General features: G+C 47.4%; 1 protein-coding gene across 1 annotated transcript in view; it reads right to left on the bottom strand.

The window, feature by feature from the left end:
* The window catches only part of LOC139583299 (collagen alpha-1(XV) chain-like), a 111,530-nt gene that overhangs the window by 62,724 nt on the left and 28,842 nt on the right, over positions 1-19,964 (bottom strand). The window contains exons 3-4 of the mRNA XM_071414208.1: positions 7,267-7,814; positions 2,054-2,128 (exon numbers count right to left, since the gene is read on the bottom strand). Coding sequence (XP_071270309.1) covers positions 2,054-2,128; positions 7,267-7,814 — 623 coding nt within the window. The remainder of the gene's footprint in view (positions 1-2,053; positions 2,129-7,266; positions 7,815-19,964) is intronic.

Consider the following 19,964-nt stretch of genomic DNA (forward strand, 5'->3'; position numbering starts at 1 on the left):
CCAGTCCTACCCAGTCCTATCCAGTCATACCCAGTCTTACCCAGTACCACCCAGTCCCACCCAGTCTTACCCAGTCCTACCTAATCCTATCCAGTCTCACCCAGTCCTACCCAGTCTCACCCAGTCCTACCTAATCCTACCCAGTCCCACCCAGTCCCACCCAGTCCCACCCAGTCTCACCCAGTCCTACCTAATCCTACCCAGTCCCACCCAGTCCCACCCAGTCCTACCCAGTCTCACCCAGTCCTACCTAATCCTATCCAGTCATACCCAGTCCTACCCAGTCCTACCCAGTCCCACCCAGTCTTACCCAGTCCTACCTAATCCTACCCAGTCCCACCCAGTCCCACCCAGTCCTACCCAGTCTCACCCAGTCCTACCTAATCCTATCCAGTCTTACCCAGTACCACCCAGTCTTACCCAGTCCTACCTAATCCTATCCAGTCATACCCAGTCCTACCCAGTCCCATCCAGTCATATCCAGTCCTACCCAGTCCTACCCAGTCTTACCTAGTCCTACCCAGTCCCACCCAGTCCTACCCAGTCATACCCAGTCATACCCAGTCTTACCCAGTCCCACCCAGTCCCACCCAGTCTTACCCAGTCCTACCTAATCCTATCCAGTCTCACCCAGTCCTACCCAGTCTCACCCAGTCCTACCTAATCCTACCCAGTCCCACCCAGTCTCACCCAGTCTCACCCAGTCCTACCTAATCCTACCCAGTCCCACCCAGTCCTACCCAGTCTCACCCAGTCCTACCTAATCCTATCCAGTCATACCCAGTCCTACCCAGTCCTACCCAGTCTTACCCAGTCCTACCTAATCCTACCCAGTCCCACCCAGTCCTACCCAGTCTCACCCAGTCCTACCTAATCCTATCCAGTCCCACCCAGTCTTACCCAGTCCTACCTAATCCTATCCAGTCATACCCAGTCCTACCCAGTCTCACCCAGTCCTACCTAACCCTACCCAGTCTCACCCAGTCCTACCCAGTCCCACCCAGTCCTATCCAGTCTCACCCAGTCCTACCTAACCCTACCCAGTCCCACCCAGTCCCACCCTGTCCCACTCAGTCCTACCCAGTCCCACCCAGTCCTACCCAGTCCTATCCAGTCTCACCCAGTCCTACCTAATCCTACCCAGTCTCACCCAGTCCCACCCAGTCCTACCTAACCCTACCCAGTCCCACCCAGTCCCACCCTGTCCCACTCAGTCCTACCCAGTCCCACCCAGTCCCACCCAGTCCTATCCAGTCTCACCCAGTCCTACCTAATCCTACCCAGTCCCACCCAGTCCCACCCAGTCCTACCCAGTCTCACCCAGTCCTACCTAATCCTATCCAGTCATACCCAGTCCTACCCAGTCCCACCCAGTCTTACCCAGTCCTACCTAATCCTACCCAGTCCCACCCAGTCTCACCCAGTCCTACCTAATCCTATCCAGTCTTACCCAGTACCACCCAGTCCCACCCAGTCTTACCCAGTCCTACCTAATCCTATCCAGTCATACCCAGTCCTACCCAGTCTCACCCAGTCCTACCTAACCCTACCCAGTCTCATCCAGTCCTACCCAGTCCTATCCAGTCTCACCCAGTCCTACCTAACCCTACCCAGTCCCACCCTGTCCCACCTAGTCCTACCCAGTCCTACCTAATCCTATCCAGTCTCACCCAGTCCTACATAATCCTATCCAGTCTCACCCAGTCCTACCTAATCCTATCCAGTCATACCCAGTCCTACCCAGTCCCACCCAGTCCTACCTAATCCTATCCAGTCCTACCCAGTCTCACCCAGTCCTACCCTGTCCCACCCAGTCCTACCTAATCCTATCCAGTCTCACCCAGTCCTACCCTGTCCCACCCAGTCCTACCTAATCCTATCCAGTCTCACCCAGTCCTACCTAATCCTATCCAGTCATACCCAGTCCCACCCAGTCCTACCTAATCCTATCCAGTCTCACCCAGTCCTATCCAGTCATACCCAGTCTCACCCAGTCCTACCCATTAGGGCTCAAGTGAACAGAAGGCCAGATGTAGTATTGGGAAACACTCACATAAGGGTCGTCCTCTTCACACAGGTCATCTTGGGCTGTGGGGTATCCCTTCAGAACCAGCTGCTGGATACAACCCTGGAGAGAGGTTAGGGCACATTAACACTAGTATAAACACTATCAGTACGAGCGAGGCGCGAGCGAGAGCGCTATCGAGAGAGAGCGAGTGCGAGAGAGAGAGAGCGAGGCTCGAGCGAGGCGCGAGCGAGAGAGGGCGCGAGAGTGAGAGAGAGAGGCGAGAGGTAGTATTGGGAGAGACAGCTCGACATAGAGGGTCGTCCTCTTCACACAGGTCATCTTGGGCTGTGGGGTATCCCTTCAGAACCAGCTGCTGGATACAACCCTGGAGAGAGGTTAGGGCACATTAACACTAGTATAAACACTATCAGTACGAGAGAGAGAGAGAGAGAGAGAGCGAGAGAGAGAGAGAGAGCGAGAGCGAGAGCGAGAGCGAGAGCGAGAGCGAGAGCGAGAGCGAGAGAGAGAGAGAGAGAGAGAGAGAGAGAGAGAGAGAGAGAGAGGTTAGGTCACAGTAAATGCATGACCTGATTTGATTTGCCAGCTCTCAAATCAAATCAACACAACCTTTTAGTGAAATGGAAATATCTCAAGTATGGCGAACAGGTACCTCAATCTGGTAACAGGTACCTCAATCTAGTAACAGGTACCTCAATCTGGTAACTGGTACCTCAATCTGGTAACAGGTACCTCAATCTGGTAACAGGTACCTCAATCTAGTAACAGGTACCTCAATCTGGTAACAGGTACCTCAATCTAGTAACAGGTACCTCAATCTGGTAACAGGTACCTCAATCTGGTAACAGGTACCTCAATCTAGTAACAGGTACCTCAATCTGGTAACAGGTACCTCAATTTGGTAACAGGTACCTCAATTTGGTAACAGGTACCTCAATCGGGTAACAGGTACCTCAATCGGGTAACAGGTACCTCAATCTAGTAACAGGTACCTCAATCTAGTAACAGGTACCTCAATCTGGTAACAGGTACCTCAATTTGGTAACAGGTACCTCAATCTGGTAACAGGTACCTCAATCTAGTAACAGGTACCTCAATCTGGTAACAGGTACCTCAATCTGGTAACAGGTACCTCAATCTGGTAACAGGTACCTCAATCTAGTAACAGGTACCTCAATCTGGTAACATGTACCTCAATCTGGTAACAGGTACCTCAATCTGGTAACAGGTACCTCAATCTAGTAACAGGTACCTCAATCTGGTAACATGTACCTCAATCTGGTAACAGTTACCTCAATCTGACAAAAACTCTTCAAGACAGCAGCCTTTAAACTGCTATAACAGAACATAGATCTCACTAACCTCATAGATCTCACTAACCTCATAGATCTCACTAACCTCATAGATCTCACTAACCACATAGATCTCACTAACCACATAGATCTCACTAACCTCATAGATCTCACTAACATAGATCCCACTAACCTCATAGATCGCACTAACCACATAGATCTCACTAACCACATAGATCTCACTAACCTCATAGATCTCACTAACCTCATATATCACATTAACCTCATAGATCTCACTAACCTCATAGATCTCACTAACCTCATATATCACATTAACCTCATAGATCTCACTAACCTCATAGATCTCACTAACCTCATAGATCTCACTAACCTCATAGATCTCACTAACCTCATAGATCCCACTAACCACATAGATCTCACTAACCTCATAGATCTCACTAACCTCATAGATCTCACTAACATAGATCACACTAACCTCATAGATCTCACTAACCTCATAGATCTCAATAACAAAGATCACACTAACCTCATAGATCTCACTAACATAGATCACACTAACCTCATAGATCTCACTAACCTCATAGATCTCACTAACATAGATCACACTAACATCATAGATCTCACTAACCTCATAGATCTCACTAACCTCATAGATCCCATTAACCTCATATATCACATTAACCTCATAGATCTCACTAACCTCATAGATCTCACTAACCTCATATATCACATTAACCTCATAGATCTCACTAACCTCATAGATCTCACTAACCTCATAGATCTCACTAACCTCATAGATCTCACTAACCTCATAGATCCCACTAACCACATAGATCTCACTAACCTCATAGATCTCACTAACCTCATAGATCTCACTAACATAGATCACACTAACCTCATAGATCTCACTAACCTCATAGATCTCAATAACAAAGATCACACTAACCTCATAGATCTCACTAACATAGATCACACTAACCTCATAGATCTCACTAACCTCATAGATCTCACTAACATAGATCACACTAACATCATAGATCTCACTAACCTCATAGATCTCACTAACCTCATAGATCCCATTAACCTCATAGATCCCACTAACCTCATAGATCTCAATAACAAAGATCACACTAACCTCATAGATCTCACTAACATAGATCACACTAACCTCATAGATCTCACTAACCTCATAGATCTCACTAACATAGATCACACTAACATCATAGATCTCACTAACCTCATAGATCTCACTAACCTCATAGATCACACTAACAATGACTGTCAGGAGGGTCGCAAATGGCACATGGCATGTTTGACTAATCTGTTTATGGGTCTATCCAGAGGACAAACACCTGTTTTCAATCCAACACATCTTTCATGAAACAAGTGGAGAGGAGAGGAGGGGAGGGAGAAGACAGAAGGGGAGAGGAGAGGAGGGAGAAGACAGAAGGGGAGAGGAGAGGAGGGGAAGGAGAAGACAGAAGGGGAGAGGAGAGGAGGGGAAGGAGAAGACAGAAGGGGAGAGGAGAGGAGGGGAAGGAGAAGACAGAAGGGGAGAGGAGAGGAGGGGAGGGAGAAGACAGAAGGGGAGAGGAGAGGAGGGAGAAGACAGAAGGGGAGAGGAGAGGAGGGGAAGGAGAAGACAGAAGGGGAGAGGAGAGGAGGGGAAGGAGAAGACAGAAGGGGAGAGGAGAGGAGGGGAGGGAGAAGACAGAAGGGGAGAGGAGAGGAGAGGAGGGAGAAGACAGAAGGGAAGAGGAGGGAGAAGAGGGGAGGGAGAAGACAGAAGGGGAGGGGAGGGAGAAGACAGAAGGGGAGAGGAGGGAGAAGAGAGGCTGAGTAAACTAAATCAAGTTCATCTGATGGTGTAAAGAGAGATTGAAGGTAAACAGCAAATGTTTCCATGCAACAGCTCTGATTCCATCAACGTTTTATGAGCTTTTCTGAGATCAATATTATTTGGTCATTTTTACCCCCTTTTTCTCCCCAATTGGTAGTTACAGTCTTGTCCCATTGCTGCAACTCCCGTACGTACTCGGGAGAGGCTGCTTCTTGACACACTGCTCGCTTAACCCGGTAGGATGAAACACCGTACAGCTGGCGACCGAAGTTAGCGTGCATGCGTCCGGTCCGCCACAAAGAGTCGCTAGAGCGCGATGGGACAAGGACATCCCGGGATGCCAAACCATCCCCGAACCAGGACGACGCTGGGCCAATTGTGGGATCGAACCCGGGTCTGTATTGACGCCTCTACCACTGCGATTAGGACTTTAGACCTCTGAGATCAATATGGCCATTTTTCCATAACGCAGTGTGAGGTGCTTTCAGGAACACCACTGCTGCTGCGTCTGTTTGTTAGTGTTCCTCACAGGGGAAGAAACAGGATGTCAGATTCCAACACAAACACAATACCACCTGGAGGCCTCACTGCCATGCCTCCAACACACATTGATACACAGAGAAAGAGAGAGAGCGAGAGAGAGGGGGGGGATCGAGAGGGGGAGAGAGAGAAAAAGAGCTACAGACAGAGACGAAAACAAAGTCAGACAGACATTAATGAGAGAGTGAGAGGAGGGAGACAGGAGAAGGAGAGTGGCAGATGAAAGAAAGAGGGGGCAATGAACACAAAGAGTGACATTTAGATTTCTCCCTGACCAGTGAGAGGTCTGTTTTGATCCCGGGTGGTAAGTGAGAAGAGATAGGCAGGTGCTGGTTGAAACAGGCGGGGAGAACAGAGAGTTTCCTGCTCCTCCAGACTAAGTTAACTGTATTTCACTGAATCTACCAACCCATTGCTCCAATGAAACTTTATGAGAAGGAAACAGCTGCTTGGCAATAGCTTTTTGGTGCACTTAAAAACTGAGACAGGCAATTCTTTATTAGTTAATCCCATTCTGTTTAGATTAGTACAACATCTAAGTAGTAGTGGTAGGGTGTAGAGCTCTGCTACTTGCTCGACTGGCCCCGATATTGTACATCGAGGTTAAAGGCCGGGTAGGGGCTGTTTTTTCATCAATAACTAGAGTACGGGCAGGGCTCGGGCTTCACTAGAGCGCATGCAGAGTGAACAGCGTGAAGGGAGCGAGTGACAGACAGAGAGGAGCAGCTAATGGATTTACTAATGGAGGAGGTTATTTCGGATTTTGGGCAGGGCCGGGCCTTAAATTTGGCAGAAGCAATCGGGCCTGGGTAGGGTAGGGCCTGAACGTAACGGTCACAGGTAGGGCTCGGGCTTAAAATTCATGCCTATGCAGGGCTCTAGTAGGGTGGAGTGGAAGTAGCATTTAATATCTATGGGTGAAATATACTGCAGGGTAATGCCTAGGCTTTAGGTCAATAGGATAACACTGCCTTGTGGCTCGCAGAAAACCTGGGTTCAAACCCCAGTGAGTCACACATACACAGTGTGACTGAAAACTAGTTAAAGCAGAATTCCACCCAAAGATGCTCTTTTAGTATTTGTTTCATTAGTCGATTGTTGACATACTTCCAAAATGTTTTGCTTGTCAGGAGAGGATGAAAACCAGAAGTTTTATCGGCCCTCCAGGACCAGGACTGGGTAGCCCTGGGACACCAGGTGAGTGCAATTAAATACCAGGTAGAACACTAAAAACTGAAGTGTTTTGGCCCTCCAGGACCAGGACTGGTTTAGATTAAGAGAAAATGGACAAATATATAATGCACCTCTCGGGCTGAGGTGAGGGTGCGAAGGTGGGGTGCTGTGGGATTATTTAAGATACTCTTTGAAGAGGTAGGGTTTCAGACGTTTCCAAAAGATGGGCAGGGACTCTGCTGTCCTAGCTTCAGGGGGAAGCTGGTTCTACCATTGGGGTGCCAGGACTGGGCTGAGCGGAACCTGCCCCCCCCCACACACACACACACAAACAAACAACACAAGCAGATAAAAACAAAAAACCGTCAACTCACCACAAACCTGTCCAGTCCCGTACCACCTGCGTTGCCCACGAAGACGCCCGAGCTGGCCTCGAAGGTGAGGGGCTCCGGGCTCCTCTGGAAGGCCACGCGGTGATACTCCTCACAGTCCATGTAGAGACGCACCTCTGTCCCCTGCACCGTCAGTGTGAAGCGGGCCCACCTCCCCGTCAGGTCAGCCAGTTTGAAGCTCGCTGCCTCCTGGGTGCTCCCGACCTCCGGGTCAGTGTAGTAGAGGAGCACCTGCTGAGACCCGTCCTCCACGGGGCTCAACGCCACGCCCAGCTGCACTACCCGTTGGTAGGCGTCGGTGATGGCGAAGAGGACCCCGCCGTGCCGCGTGGTGGGCTTGGCGGTGACGATCACGGTGAAGTCACGGTAGAAGGGGTCAGGGATGAAGGACTTGGTGAGGCGGCCCACGTTGGCATCGGGCCCGAAACTGTAGGCCGGGTAGCCTTCAAAGCCTGTGACGAAGGAGACGGAGGGGGGGAGAGGAACGCCGATCAGCTCCGTCAGGTCCATCTGGCCCTGGAAACCCCCCTCTGAAACTCAAATAAATACCATTAGATCACATGAATAGTGCATTAATACATAGGAAGACTTGATGAAGTGTCTATTCATGATTAATTCATCATGAATATTTTTATTGATTAGAAACTGGTCTGAAAATTCACTGCACAGACTATTTTATTTTTGATTATTTAACTAGGCAAGCCAGTTAAGAACAAATATCTTATTTACAATGACGGCCTACCAGGGAACAGTGGGTTAACTGCCTTGTTCAGGGTTACAGTAACCGAAAGGTTGCTGGATCAAATCCCTGAGCTGACATGGTAAAAATCTGTCAGGCTACCTGCCGACCAACCTACTCCCTTTTCTCTGGCAAGTCATGCATGCTTTTATTTCACACAATTACTTTCCCCTTCAATGGACTCACGTTAAAGAAAAAGGATTACAATTCTACCCCAGTTTCAAGAAGAGGACTGCACTCACTCACTCACCACCACACATGGTCCCCGTTAGGAGGGAGAACGACCTGATAGTACCAACGACCTGATAGTACTATCACCTGTTTACTGGTGTCATGGAACAGAGACCAACGACCTGATAGTACTATCACCTGTTTACTGGTGTCATGGAACAGAGACCAACGACCTGATAGTACTATCACCTGTTTACTGGTGTCATGGAACAGAGACCAACGACCTGATAGTACTATCACCTGTTTACTGGTGTCATGGAACAGAGGCCAACGACCTGATAGAACTATCACCTGTTTACTGGTGTCATGGAACAGAGGCCAACGACCTGATAGAACTATCACCTGTTTACTGGTGTCATGGAACAGAGGCCAACGACCTGATAGAACTATCACCTGTTTACTGGTGTCATGGAACAGAGACCAACGACCTGATAGTACTATCACCTGTTTACTGGTGTCATGGAACAGAGACCAACGACCTGATAGAACTATCACCTGTTTACTGGTGTCATGGAACAGAGACCAACGACCTGATAGTACTATCACCTGTTTACTGGTGTCATGGAACAGAGACCAACGACCTGATAGAACTATCACCTGTTTACTGGTGTCATGGAACAGAGACCAACGACCTGATAGAACTATCACCTGTTCACTGAGATGCAGTGCCTTAGACCTCTGAGATGCAGTGCATTAGACCACTGAGATGCGGTGCATTAGACCTCTGAGATGCAGTGACTTAGACCTCTGAGATGCAGTGCATTAGACCACTGAGATGCAGTGCATTAGACCACTGAGATGCAGTGACTTAGACCACTGAGATGCAGTGCCTTAGACCACTGAGATGCAGTGCCTTAGACCACTGAGATGCGGTGCCTGAGACCACTGAGATGCAGTGCATTAGACCACTGAGATGCGGTGACTGAGACCACTGAGATGCGGTGCATTAGACCACTGAGATGCGGTGACTTAGACCACTGAGATGCGGTGCATTAGACCACTGAGATGCGGTGCCTGAGACCACTGAGATGCAGTGACTTAGACCACTGAGATGCGGTGCCTGAGACCACTGAGATGCAGTGCATTAGACCACTGAGATGCGGTGACTGAGACCACTGAGATGCGGTGCATTAGACCACTGAGATGCGGTGACTTAGACCACTGAGATGCGGTGCATTAGACCACTGAGATGCGGTGACTTAGACCACTGAGATGCGGTGCATTAGACCACTGAGATGCAGTGACTGAGACCACTGAGATGCGGTGCATTAGACCACTGAGATGCGGTGACTGAGACCACTGAGATGCGGTGCATTAGACCACTGAGATGCAGTGACTTAGACCACTGAGATGCGGTGACTGAGACCACTGAGATGCGGTGCATTAGACCACTGAGATGCAGTGACTGAGACCACTGAGATGCGGTGCATTAGACCACTGAGATGCAGTGCATTAGACCACTGAGATGCAGTGACTGAGACCACTGAGATGCGGTGACTGAGACCACTGAGATGCGGTGCATTAGACCACTGAGATGCAGTGCCTTAGACCACTGAGATGCAGTGCCTTAGACCACTGAGATGCAGTGCATTAGACCACTGAGATGCAGTGCATTAGACCACTGAGATGCAGTGACTTAGACCACTGAGATGCGGTGCATTAGACCACTGAGATGCGGTGCATTAGACCACTGAGATGCAGTGCCTTAGACCACTGAGATGCAGTGACTTAGACCACTGAGATGCAGTGCCTTAGACCACTGAGATGCAGTGCATTAGACCACTGAGATGCAGTGACTTAGACCACTGAGATGCAGTGACTTAGACCACTGAGATGCGGTGCATTAGACCACTGAGATGCGGTGCATTAGACCACTGAGATGCAGTGCCTTAGACCACTGAGATGCAGTGACTTAGACCACTGAGATGCAGTGCCTTAGACCACTGAGATGCAGTGCCTTAGACCACTGAGATGCGGTGCCTGAGACCACTGAGATGCGGTGCATTAGACCACTGAGATGCAGTGCCTTAGACCACTGAGATGCAGTGCCTTAGACCACTGAGATGCAGTGCCTTAGACCACTGAGATGCAGTGCCTTAGACCACTGAGATGCAGTGCCTTAGACCACTGAGATGCAGTGCCTTAGACCACTGAGATGCGGTGCCTGAGACCACTGAGATGAGGTGCATTAGACCACTGAGATGTAGTGCATTAGACCACTGAGATGCAGTGCCTTAGACCTCTGAGATGCAGTGACTTAGACCTCTGAGATGCAGTGCATTAGACCACTGAGATGCAGTGCCTGAGACCACTGAGATGCGGTGCATTAGACCACTGAGATGCAGTGCCTTAGACCTCTGAGATGCAGTGACTTAGACCTCTGAGATGCAGTGCATTAGACCACTGAGATGCAGTGCATTAGACCACTGAGATGCGGTGCCTGAGACCACTGAGATGCGGTGCATTAGACCACTGAGATGCAGTGCCTTAGACCTCTGAGATGCAGTGACTTAGACCTCTGAGATGCAGTGCATTAGACCACTGAGATGCAGTGCATTAGACCACTGAGATGCAGTGCCTTAGACCACTGAGATGCGGTGCCTGAGACCACTGAGATGCGGTGCATTAGACCACTGAGATGCAGTGACTTAGACCACTGAGATGCGGTGCATTAGACCACTGAGATGCAGTGCATTAGACCACTGAGATGCGGTGCATTAGACCACTGAGATGCAGTGCCTTAGACCACTGAGATGCGGTGCATTAGACCACTGAGATGCGGTGACTGAGACCACTGAGATGCAGTGACTGAGACCACTGAGATGCGGTGCATTAGACCACTGAAATGCGGTGACTGAGACCACTGAGATGCGGTGCATTAGACCACTGAGATGCAGTGCCTTAGACCACTGAGATGCAGTGCCTTAGACCACTGAGATGCAGTGCATTAGACCACTGAGATGCAGTGCATTAGACCACTGAGATGCAGTGACTTAGACCACTGAGATGCGGTGCATTAGACCACTGAGATGCGGTGCATTAGACCACTGAGATGCAGTGACTTAGACCACTGAGATGCAGTGCCTTAGACCACTGAGATGCAGTGCATTAGACCACTGAGATGCAGTGCATTAGACCACTGAGATGCAGTGCCTGAGACCACTGAGATGCGGTGCCTGAGACCACTGAGATGCAGTGCCTTAGACCTCTGAGATGCAGTGACTTAGACCTCTGAGATGCGGTGCATTAGACCACTGAGATGCGGTGCCTGAGACCACTGAGATGCAGTGCATTAGACCACTGAGATGCAGTGCCTGAGACCACTGAGATGCAGTGCATTAGACCACTGAGATGCGGTGCCTGAGACCACTGAGATGCGGTGCCTGAGACCACTGAGATGCGGTGCCTTAGACCTCTGAGATGCAGTGACTTAGACCACTGAGATGCAGTGCCTTAGACCACTGAGATGCAGTGCATTAGACCACTGAGATGCAGTGCATTAGACCACTGAGATGCAGTGCCTTAGACCACTGAGATGCGGTGCCTGAGACCACTGAGATGCGGTGCCTGAGACCACTGAGATGCGGTGCCTGAGACCACTGAGATGCGGTGCCTTAGACCACTGAGATGCAGTGCATTAGACCACTGAGATGCAGTGACTTAGACCACTGAGATGCAGTGACTTAGACCACTGAGATGCAGTGACTTAGACCACTGAGATGCAGTGCCTTAGACCACTGCGCCACTAGGGAGCCCAGTTACACTTAGTGCATTCATCTTAAGATAGCTAGGTGAGACAACCACATATCATAGTCGTAGTAAAGGACATTTTTCCTCAATAAAGAAGTTAGCATCAAAGTCACTGGTAGTAAGAAAAGACAAGTGCAAGCTTTATTTTATTATTTTATGTTTTTTTTATGCGGGGAAAGGATAAGACAGATTTCTTGTTTAAGATACTCTTTGAATAGATAGGGCTACAGATGTTTTTGGGAAGATGGGCAGGGACTCTGCTGTCCTAGTGTCAGGGAGAAGATCCTTCCACCATTGGGGTGCCAGGACAGAGAATAGGTTTGACTGGGCTGAGCGGGAGCTGACGAGCGGAAGCTGACGAGCGGGAGCTGACGAGCGGGAGCTGACGAGCGGGAGCTGACGAGCGGGAGCTGATAGCCAAGAGACCAGATGTGGCAGAGCAGAGTGATCTGTGTGTAGGCTATGATTAAACCCTCGGAGTAGGGTTTGAGCATAGCCTGAACTCTTGCGCTATCCCTTTAATCCCAGTCTGATATGACATTCTTGGTAGGGTACAGGTGGGGCCAGTACAGGTGGGGCCAGATGGAATCTGTGGTAGGGTACAGGTAGGGCCAGATGGAATCTGCGGTAAGGGTACAGGTAGGGCCAGATGGAATCTGCGGTAGGGGTACAGGTAGGGCCAGATGGAATCTGCGGTAGGGGTACAGGTAGGGCCAGATGGATTCTGTGGTAGGGGTACAGGTAGGGCCAGATGGATTCTGTGGTAGGGGTACAGGTAGGGCCAGATGGAATATGTGGTAGGGATACAGGTAGGGCCAGATGGATTCTGTGGTAGGGGTACAGGTAGGGCCAGATGGATTCTGTGGTAGGGGTACAGGTAGGGCAAGATGGATTCTGTGGTAGGGGTACAGGTAGGGCCAGATGGATTCTGTGGTTGGGGTACAGGTAGGGCCAGATGGAATCTGTGGTAGGGGTACAGGTAGGGCCAGGAATAACTCTCAGGCTCATCAGAGATCGTTGCTGTCATTGGTCGCACACACAGGAAATTCAACAAAGCCAGTCACTCTTAACCTCATTGTACTGTATCCTCTATGGTTTTGTGGTTTTGCTACACCACGTTAAACAATGCTTCTCTTTCAGGAGTATGTCAAATCAAATCTAATGTTATTGTTCACATACACATATTTAGCAGATGTTATTGCGGGTGTAGCGAAATGCTTGTCACACCTCAACGATGTTAGCATCGGTCTATGACGGGACTTTGTTTTGTGTTCACTTTGAAAAGAGCGTAATTTACCTGGAAGTAATTCACGAGATCAAAAGGCTTGTCGCCAGTGACTTCAGCGTCCCGCTTTTTGAGTGACAGACATGTTTTTGGGGGTGATGTCAGCCACGGGCGGTTTGAAAAACATGAAAAAAGGAGCAAGCTGGCTAGGTAAACGTTAGCGTGTTCAGCTGAGTGAGGACACACAGGCAGGTGAGCGATGGCCTCCTGTAAGCACAAAGCCTGTCTGTTAGCAGCAGGCTTAGAGGTGAGTCAACACGGGTATTAGCCTAGAGCCCAGCGAAGCGCCTAGTGCCCTAGCCTTGATCAAAGGCCTACAGCACTTATGTGGGAATGAATGAGCAACATTCATAGAGACTCAGCCCTGAGTTAGCATACATGCTAATGCAACTACAAGAGAGATTTGCTGAGATGACACCGAGCCACTGCTTTCTACCACACAGGAGTAGATAGATGGTTTGGATTTGAGATAGATCTACTGTTAGGTGTAGTGAGTCACACACACACATAGCATTCAGTCATTACCTACAGTACTAGGGAGGGGAACCTCAAGAATTTTAATCCCACCAGCAATGGTTAAGTGGGTCATGTTCACAAATGAAAATTAGACTTAAAACTGTACTCTGGGGAGGTGTCGCCCCCGAACACCAAGGAGTGTTTTTAATTAACTACTGCGGTAATGCCTCTATTTTCACACTACTAGTCCCTGCTTTTCAGGCTGTATCTTATGGAGTGGTATTAGTGCCAATGAAATTTCTGAAAATACATTTACAAATTATTTGAATTCTGTTGGCCTTAATATCTCTCCATATTATTTCACTTCATATGATTTCACCATTTAGATAGGACTATCACGGAAACAGAAGCTTTACAATGTTACAATGCAAACAGCAAGCCAAGCTAAATCTGGCAAAATCCTTCAGAGCCCTGAATCTGTTATCACTCCCATGGCCTTCATCTTTGACACCATACTTGTGGCGTACCTCAGCCATATTTCAAGAAGAGGAGGGCATTATTCACCATAAACTCAGTACGAACACTCCTCGCTCTAATAACACTCCTCGCTCTAATAACACTGAGCTGGGACAGTGAAGAAGCAGATTGATACATACATTTATTTTTTATTTTACAGGAATTAAAGTTCAATTGGTATGAAAAGAGACAGATGTATTTATTTTTTATTTAACTAGGCAAGTCAGCTGGGGCAGAATGACAGATTTGTACCTTGTCAGCTCGGGGATATGATCTAGCAACCTTTCAGTTACTGGCCCAAAGCTCTAACCACTAGGCTACCTGACGAATGGATGGGGCAGCAGGGAGCCACGGTCATCTGAAATAAGACATTTCTACCCTCTCTGTGCCGTAGTCCTCTACTGGAGCAAAAACAGAAATACTTTCCTGGGATGCATAATTCATATTTGGAGAAACCTCTTGGTCGTTTATTAATAACAGAGTCAACTTTTCATTAAGTTTAATCAGGCGTATCAACACAAGCACCGTTTTCTCTGCTAATTTCTTTACCAGCCAGCCAAGCTTCCGCCCAACTAGAGCCCTTGAGAGAATGTAAATATGTTTTTCTCTTGTTAAATTAATTACATCACTACATTTGGAAAGAATTGACATGACAGAAATGTGGGTATAAACATCAAGAAATGATTCAAGATTAGTGACTGCAGGTTTTGGGCAAGTGCATCAAATATTAAATATAATTAATTCCCTATTTGTTGGAAACAAAACAGAAGTGAAAATGTATATCTATTTGGCATAGTTGAAGGCATAATTCATAGCGATTCAAGTTTGACCACAATCAGTCTTTGTGGGCTAATGCTTTGCACCGAAGTCATCCCTCTAGCATCGAGACGAACCAATAAAAGATGTACAGTAATGTTTTCTGGACTGTGTGTTGTATATGAGAGAAATGAGGTTCAGTTGCTAGGGGTTAAACGGACTTGACCAAAGGAAAGGGTATGCTGTCGCTGCTTTGCGGTCCAAACTAACCTTCTGCTGACAGTATACATTGTCTGTGTCTAAATACCCATAATTGCGTCCTAAATAGTAGGCCGTTTGAGTATGCGGGAAAAAATTGTTTAATAGTATGTTACATTTCAAAAATCGAGTATACTTGAAATGCCCGGAAGTCATACTCATTTCGGCTTCGACAAAACAGCTGATCAATACAGAGCCTTCAGAATACAGAGCCTTCGGAATACAGAGCCTTCGGAATACAGAGCCTTCGGAATACAGTGTCTTCAGAATACAGAGCCTTCAGAATACAGAGCTTTCAGAATACAGAGCCTTCAGAATACAGTGCCTTCAGAATACAGAGCCTTCAGAATACAGAACCTTCAGAATACAGAGCCTTCAGAATACAGAGCCTTCAGAATACAGAGCCTTCAGAATACAGAGCCTTCAGAATACAGAGCCTTCAGAATACAGAGCCTTCAGAAAGTATTCACATGTTGTGGTGTTACAGCCTGAATTCAAAACGGATTACATTTGGATTTTGTGCAATACCCCATTATGTCAAAGTAGAACTTTGTTTATAGACTATTTTCAAAATTAATATAAAACGTAAAGCTGAAATTTCTTGAGTCAATAAATATTCAACCTCTTTGTTATGACATGCCTAAATAAGTTGAGGTGCAAAAATTTGCTTAACAAGTCACATAAGTTGCATGGACTACTGTGTGCAATGATTGTGTTTAACATGATTTTTGAATGACTACCTTATCTCTGTACCCCTCACATACAGATAATTGTAAGGTCGCACTGGATTTCAAACACAGATACAACCACAAAGACCAGGGAGGTTTTCCAATGCCTCACCAAGAAGGGCACCCCTTTGAGCATGGTGAAGTTATTAATTACACTTTGGATGGTGTATCAATACACCCAGTCACTACAAAGACACAGGCGTCCTTCCTAACTCAGTTTCCAGAGAGGAAGGAAACCGCTCAGGGATTTCACAATCAGACCAATGGTGACTTTAAAACATCGGCAAGGACAAGGGAGTTTTTTAGGATAAAAAAAAACGGAATTGAGCTAAGCACAGGCAAAATCTTAGAGGTAAACCTGGTTCAGTCTACTTCCCAACAGACACTGGGAGACAAATTCACCTTTCAGCAGGATAATAATAAGTTGGTTACCAAGACGACATTGAATGTTCCTGAGTGGCCTAGTTACAGTGTTGACTTAAATCGGCTTGAAAATCTATGGCAAGACTTGAAAATGGCTGTCTAGCAAGGATCAACAACCAACTTGACAGAGCTTGAAGACTTTTTAAAATGAATAATATGCAAATACCAAATCAAATCAAATTTTATTTGTCACATACACATGGTTAGCAGATGTTAATGTGAGTGTAGCGAAATGCTTGTTCTTCTAGTTCCGACCATGCAGTAATATCTAACAAGTAATCTAACCTAACAATTTCACAACAACTACCTTATACACACAAGTGTAAAGGAATGAATAAGAATATGTACATAAAAATATATGAATGAGCGATGGCCGACGGCATAGGCAAGATGCAGTAGATGGTATAGAGTACAGTATATACATATGAGATGAGTAATGTAGGGTATGTAAACATTACATAAAGTGGCATTGTTTAAAGTGGCTAGTGATACATTTATTACATACATTTTTTCATTATTAACGAGGCTAGAGATGAGTCAGTGTGTTGGCAGCAGCCACTCAATGTTAGTGATGGCTGTTTAACAGTCTGATGGCCTTGAGATAGAAGCTGTTTTTCAGTGTCTCGGTCCCCGCTGTACTGACCTCGCCTCCTGGATGATAGCGGGGTGAACGGGCAGTGGCTCGGGTGGTTGTTGTCCTTGATCTTTTTGGCCTTCCTGTGACATCGGGTGGTGTAGGTGTCCTGGAGGGCAGGTAGTTTGCCTACGGTGATGCGTTGTGCAGACCTCACTACCCTCTGGAGAGCCTTACGGTTGTGGGCGGAGCAGTTGTCGTACCAGGCGGTGATACAGCCTGACAGGATGCTCTCGATTGTGCATCTGTAAAGGTTTGTCAGTGTTTTTGGTGACAAGCCGAATTTCTTCAGCCTCCTGAGATTGAAGAGGCACTGCTGCGCCTTCTTCACAACGCTGTCTGTGAGGGTGGACCATTTCAGTTTGTCCATGATGTGTACGTCGAGGAACTTAAAACTTTCCACCTTCTCCATTACTGTCCCATCGATGTGGACAGGGGGCTGCTCCCTCTGCTGTTTCCTGAAGTCTGCGAGGTTTGATAGTTAGATCTCTTCAAGTAAACAACATAGAAGATGGCAAATAGCAAAGCTTCTGTGATGGTGTTTAAATTAACATACTTTTTTTGTTCTCCTTAAAATAATCACTACAATTTAATCGTAACGTTACATCTTTGAAAACAGACGTGCAGCCTGCTACCTGCCGTGCCTTTAGCTAGTATGTGCTTTAGTAGGACTAGAAGTTCTAACTGTTCGGACAGTAACAAGGTTACCTACTTGCTTGTTGAGCGACAAATTCATAGTTAACATTAGCCTAGTTGGCTAGCGAGTAAATACCAGGACTTGTGTTCAAACTGTTACAGGATCTGATGACAATGCCAGGCATTTAATTCAGTGGCGAACACTGCAGGAAAAGGTTGAGTAAATCATGTGGCCATAGTTAGCTCTCTTTCCACTGCACTATGCACTGACACAAGCTACAGCTAACGTTAGTAACGCGGTAGTCTACATTCCTATTTTTCACAGCGGTACTGGTCCCAACACTTCTATTTTCCTATAGTTCTCCTCACGTCAGTTTACCTGTGTTGAGCTGATTGTAATGTTCATGCTATGCAACATGAACTTCTACCTGACGGTTACAGGCTGAATGGGTCTAGCTAGTTTCCTTGCACTTAAATAAAAATACATTTAAAAAACACACGTCTCTACCTTAAATACTCTACCTCAGTGGTACTGAACACTGATCTTGTATATAGCTTCCTCTCTGTGGTACTGCACACTGACCCTGTATATAGCTTCCTTTCTGTGGTACTGCACACTGACCCTGTATATAGCTTCCTCTCTGTGGTACTGCACACTGACCCTGTATATAGCTTCCTCTCTGTGGTACTGCACACTGGCCCTGTATATAGCTTCCTCTCTGAGGTACTGAACACTGACCCTGTATATAGCTTCCTCTCTGTGGTACTGCACACTGACCCTGTATATAGCTTCCTCTCTGTGGTACTGCACACTGGCCCTGTATATAGCTTCCTCTCTGTGGTACTGCACACTGACCCTGTATATAGCTTCCTTTCTGGGGTACTGAACACTGACCCTGTATATAGCTTCCTCTCTGTGGTACTGAACACAGACCCTGTATATAGCTTCCTCTCTGTGGTACTGAACACAGACCCTGTATATAGCTTCCTCTCTGTGGTACTGAACACAGACCCTGTATATAGCTTCCTCTCTGGGGTACTGAACACAGACCCTGTATATAGCTTCCTCTCTGTGGTACTGAACACAGACCCTGTATATAGCTTCCTCTCTGTGGTACTGAACACAGACCCTGTATATAGCTTCCTCTCTGTGGTACTGAACACAGACCCTGTATATAGCTTCCTCTCTGTGGTACTGCACACTGACCCTGTATATAGCTTCCTCTCTGGGGTACTGCACACTGGCCCTGTATATAGCTTCCTCTCTGTGGTACTGCACACTGACCCTGTATATAGCTTCCTCTCTGTGGTACTGCACACTGACCCTGTATATAGCTTCCTCTCTGTGGTACTGCACACTGACCCTGTATATAGCTTCCTTTCTGGGGTACTGAACACTGACCCTGTATATAGCTTCCTCTCTGTGGTACTGAACACTGACCCTGTATATAGCTTCCTCTCTGTGGTACTGCACACTGACCCTGTATATAGCTTCCTCTCTGGGGTACTGAACACAGACCCTGTATATAGCTTCCTCTCTGTGGTACTGAACACTGACCCTGTATATAGCTTCCTCTCTGTGGTACTGCACACTGACCCTGTATATAGCTTCTTCTCTGTGGTACTGAACACTGACCATGTATATAGCTTCCTCTCTGTGGTACTGCACACTGACCCTGTATATAGCTTCCTCTCTGTGGTACTGCACACTGACCCTGTATATAGCTTCCTTTCTGGGGTACTGAACACTGACCCTGTATATAGCTTCCTCTCTGTGGTACTGAACACTGACCCTGTATATAGCTTCCTCTCTGTGGTACTGCACACTGACCCTGTATATAGCTTCCTCTCTGGGGTACTGAACACAGACCCTGTATATAGCTTCCTCTCTGTGGTACTGAACACTGACCCTGTATATAGCTTCCTCTCTGTGGTACTGCACACTGACCCTGTATATAGCTTCTTCTCTGTGGTACTGAACACTGACCATGTATATAGCTTCCTCTCTGTGGTACTGCACACTGACCCTGTATATAGCTTCCTCTCAGTGGTACTGAACACTGACCCTGTATATAGCTTCCTCTCTGTGGTACTGAACACTGACCCTGTATATAGCTTCCTCTCTGGGGAACTGAACACTGACCATGTATATAGCTTCCTCTCTGTGGTACTGAACACTGACCCTGTATATAGCTTCCTCTCTGTGGTACTGCACACTGACCCTGTATATAGCTTCCTCTCTGGGGAACTGAACACTGGCCCTGTATA

Source organism: Salvelinus alpinus, chromosome 8 (genome assembly GCF_045679555.1).
Source record: "Salvelinus alpinus chromosome 8, SLU_Salpinus.1, whole genome shotgun sequence".
Taxonomy (NCBI): domain Eukaryota; kingdom Metazoa; phylum Chordata; class Actinopteri; order Salmoniformes; family Salmonidae; genus Salvelinus; species Salvelinus alpinus.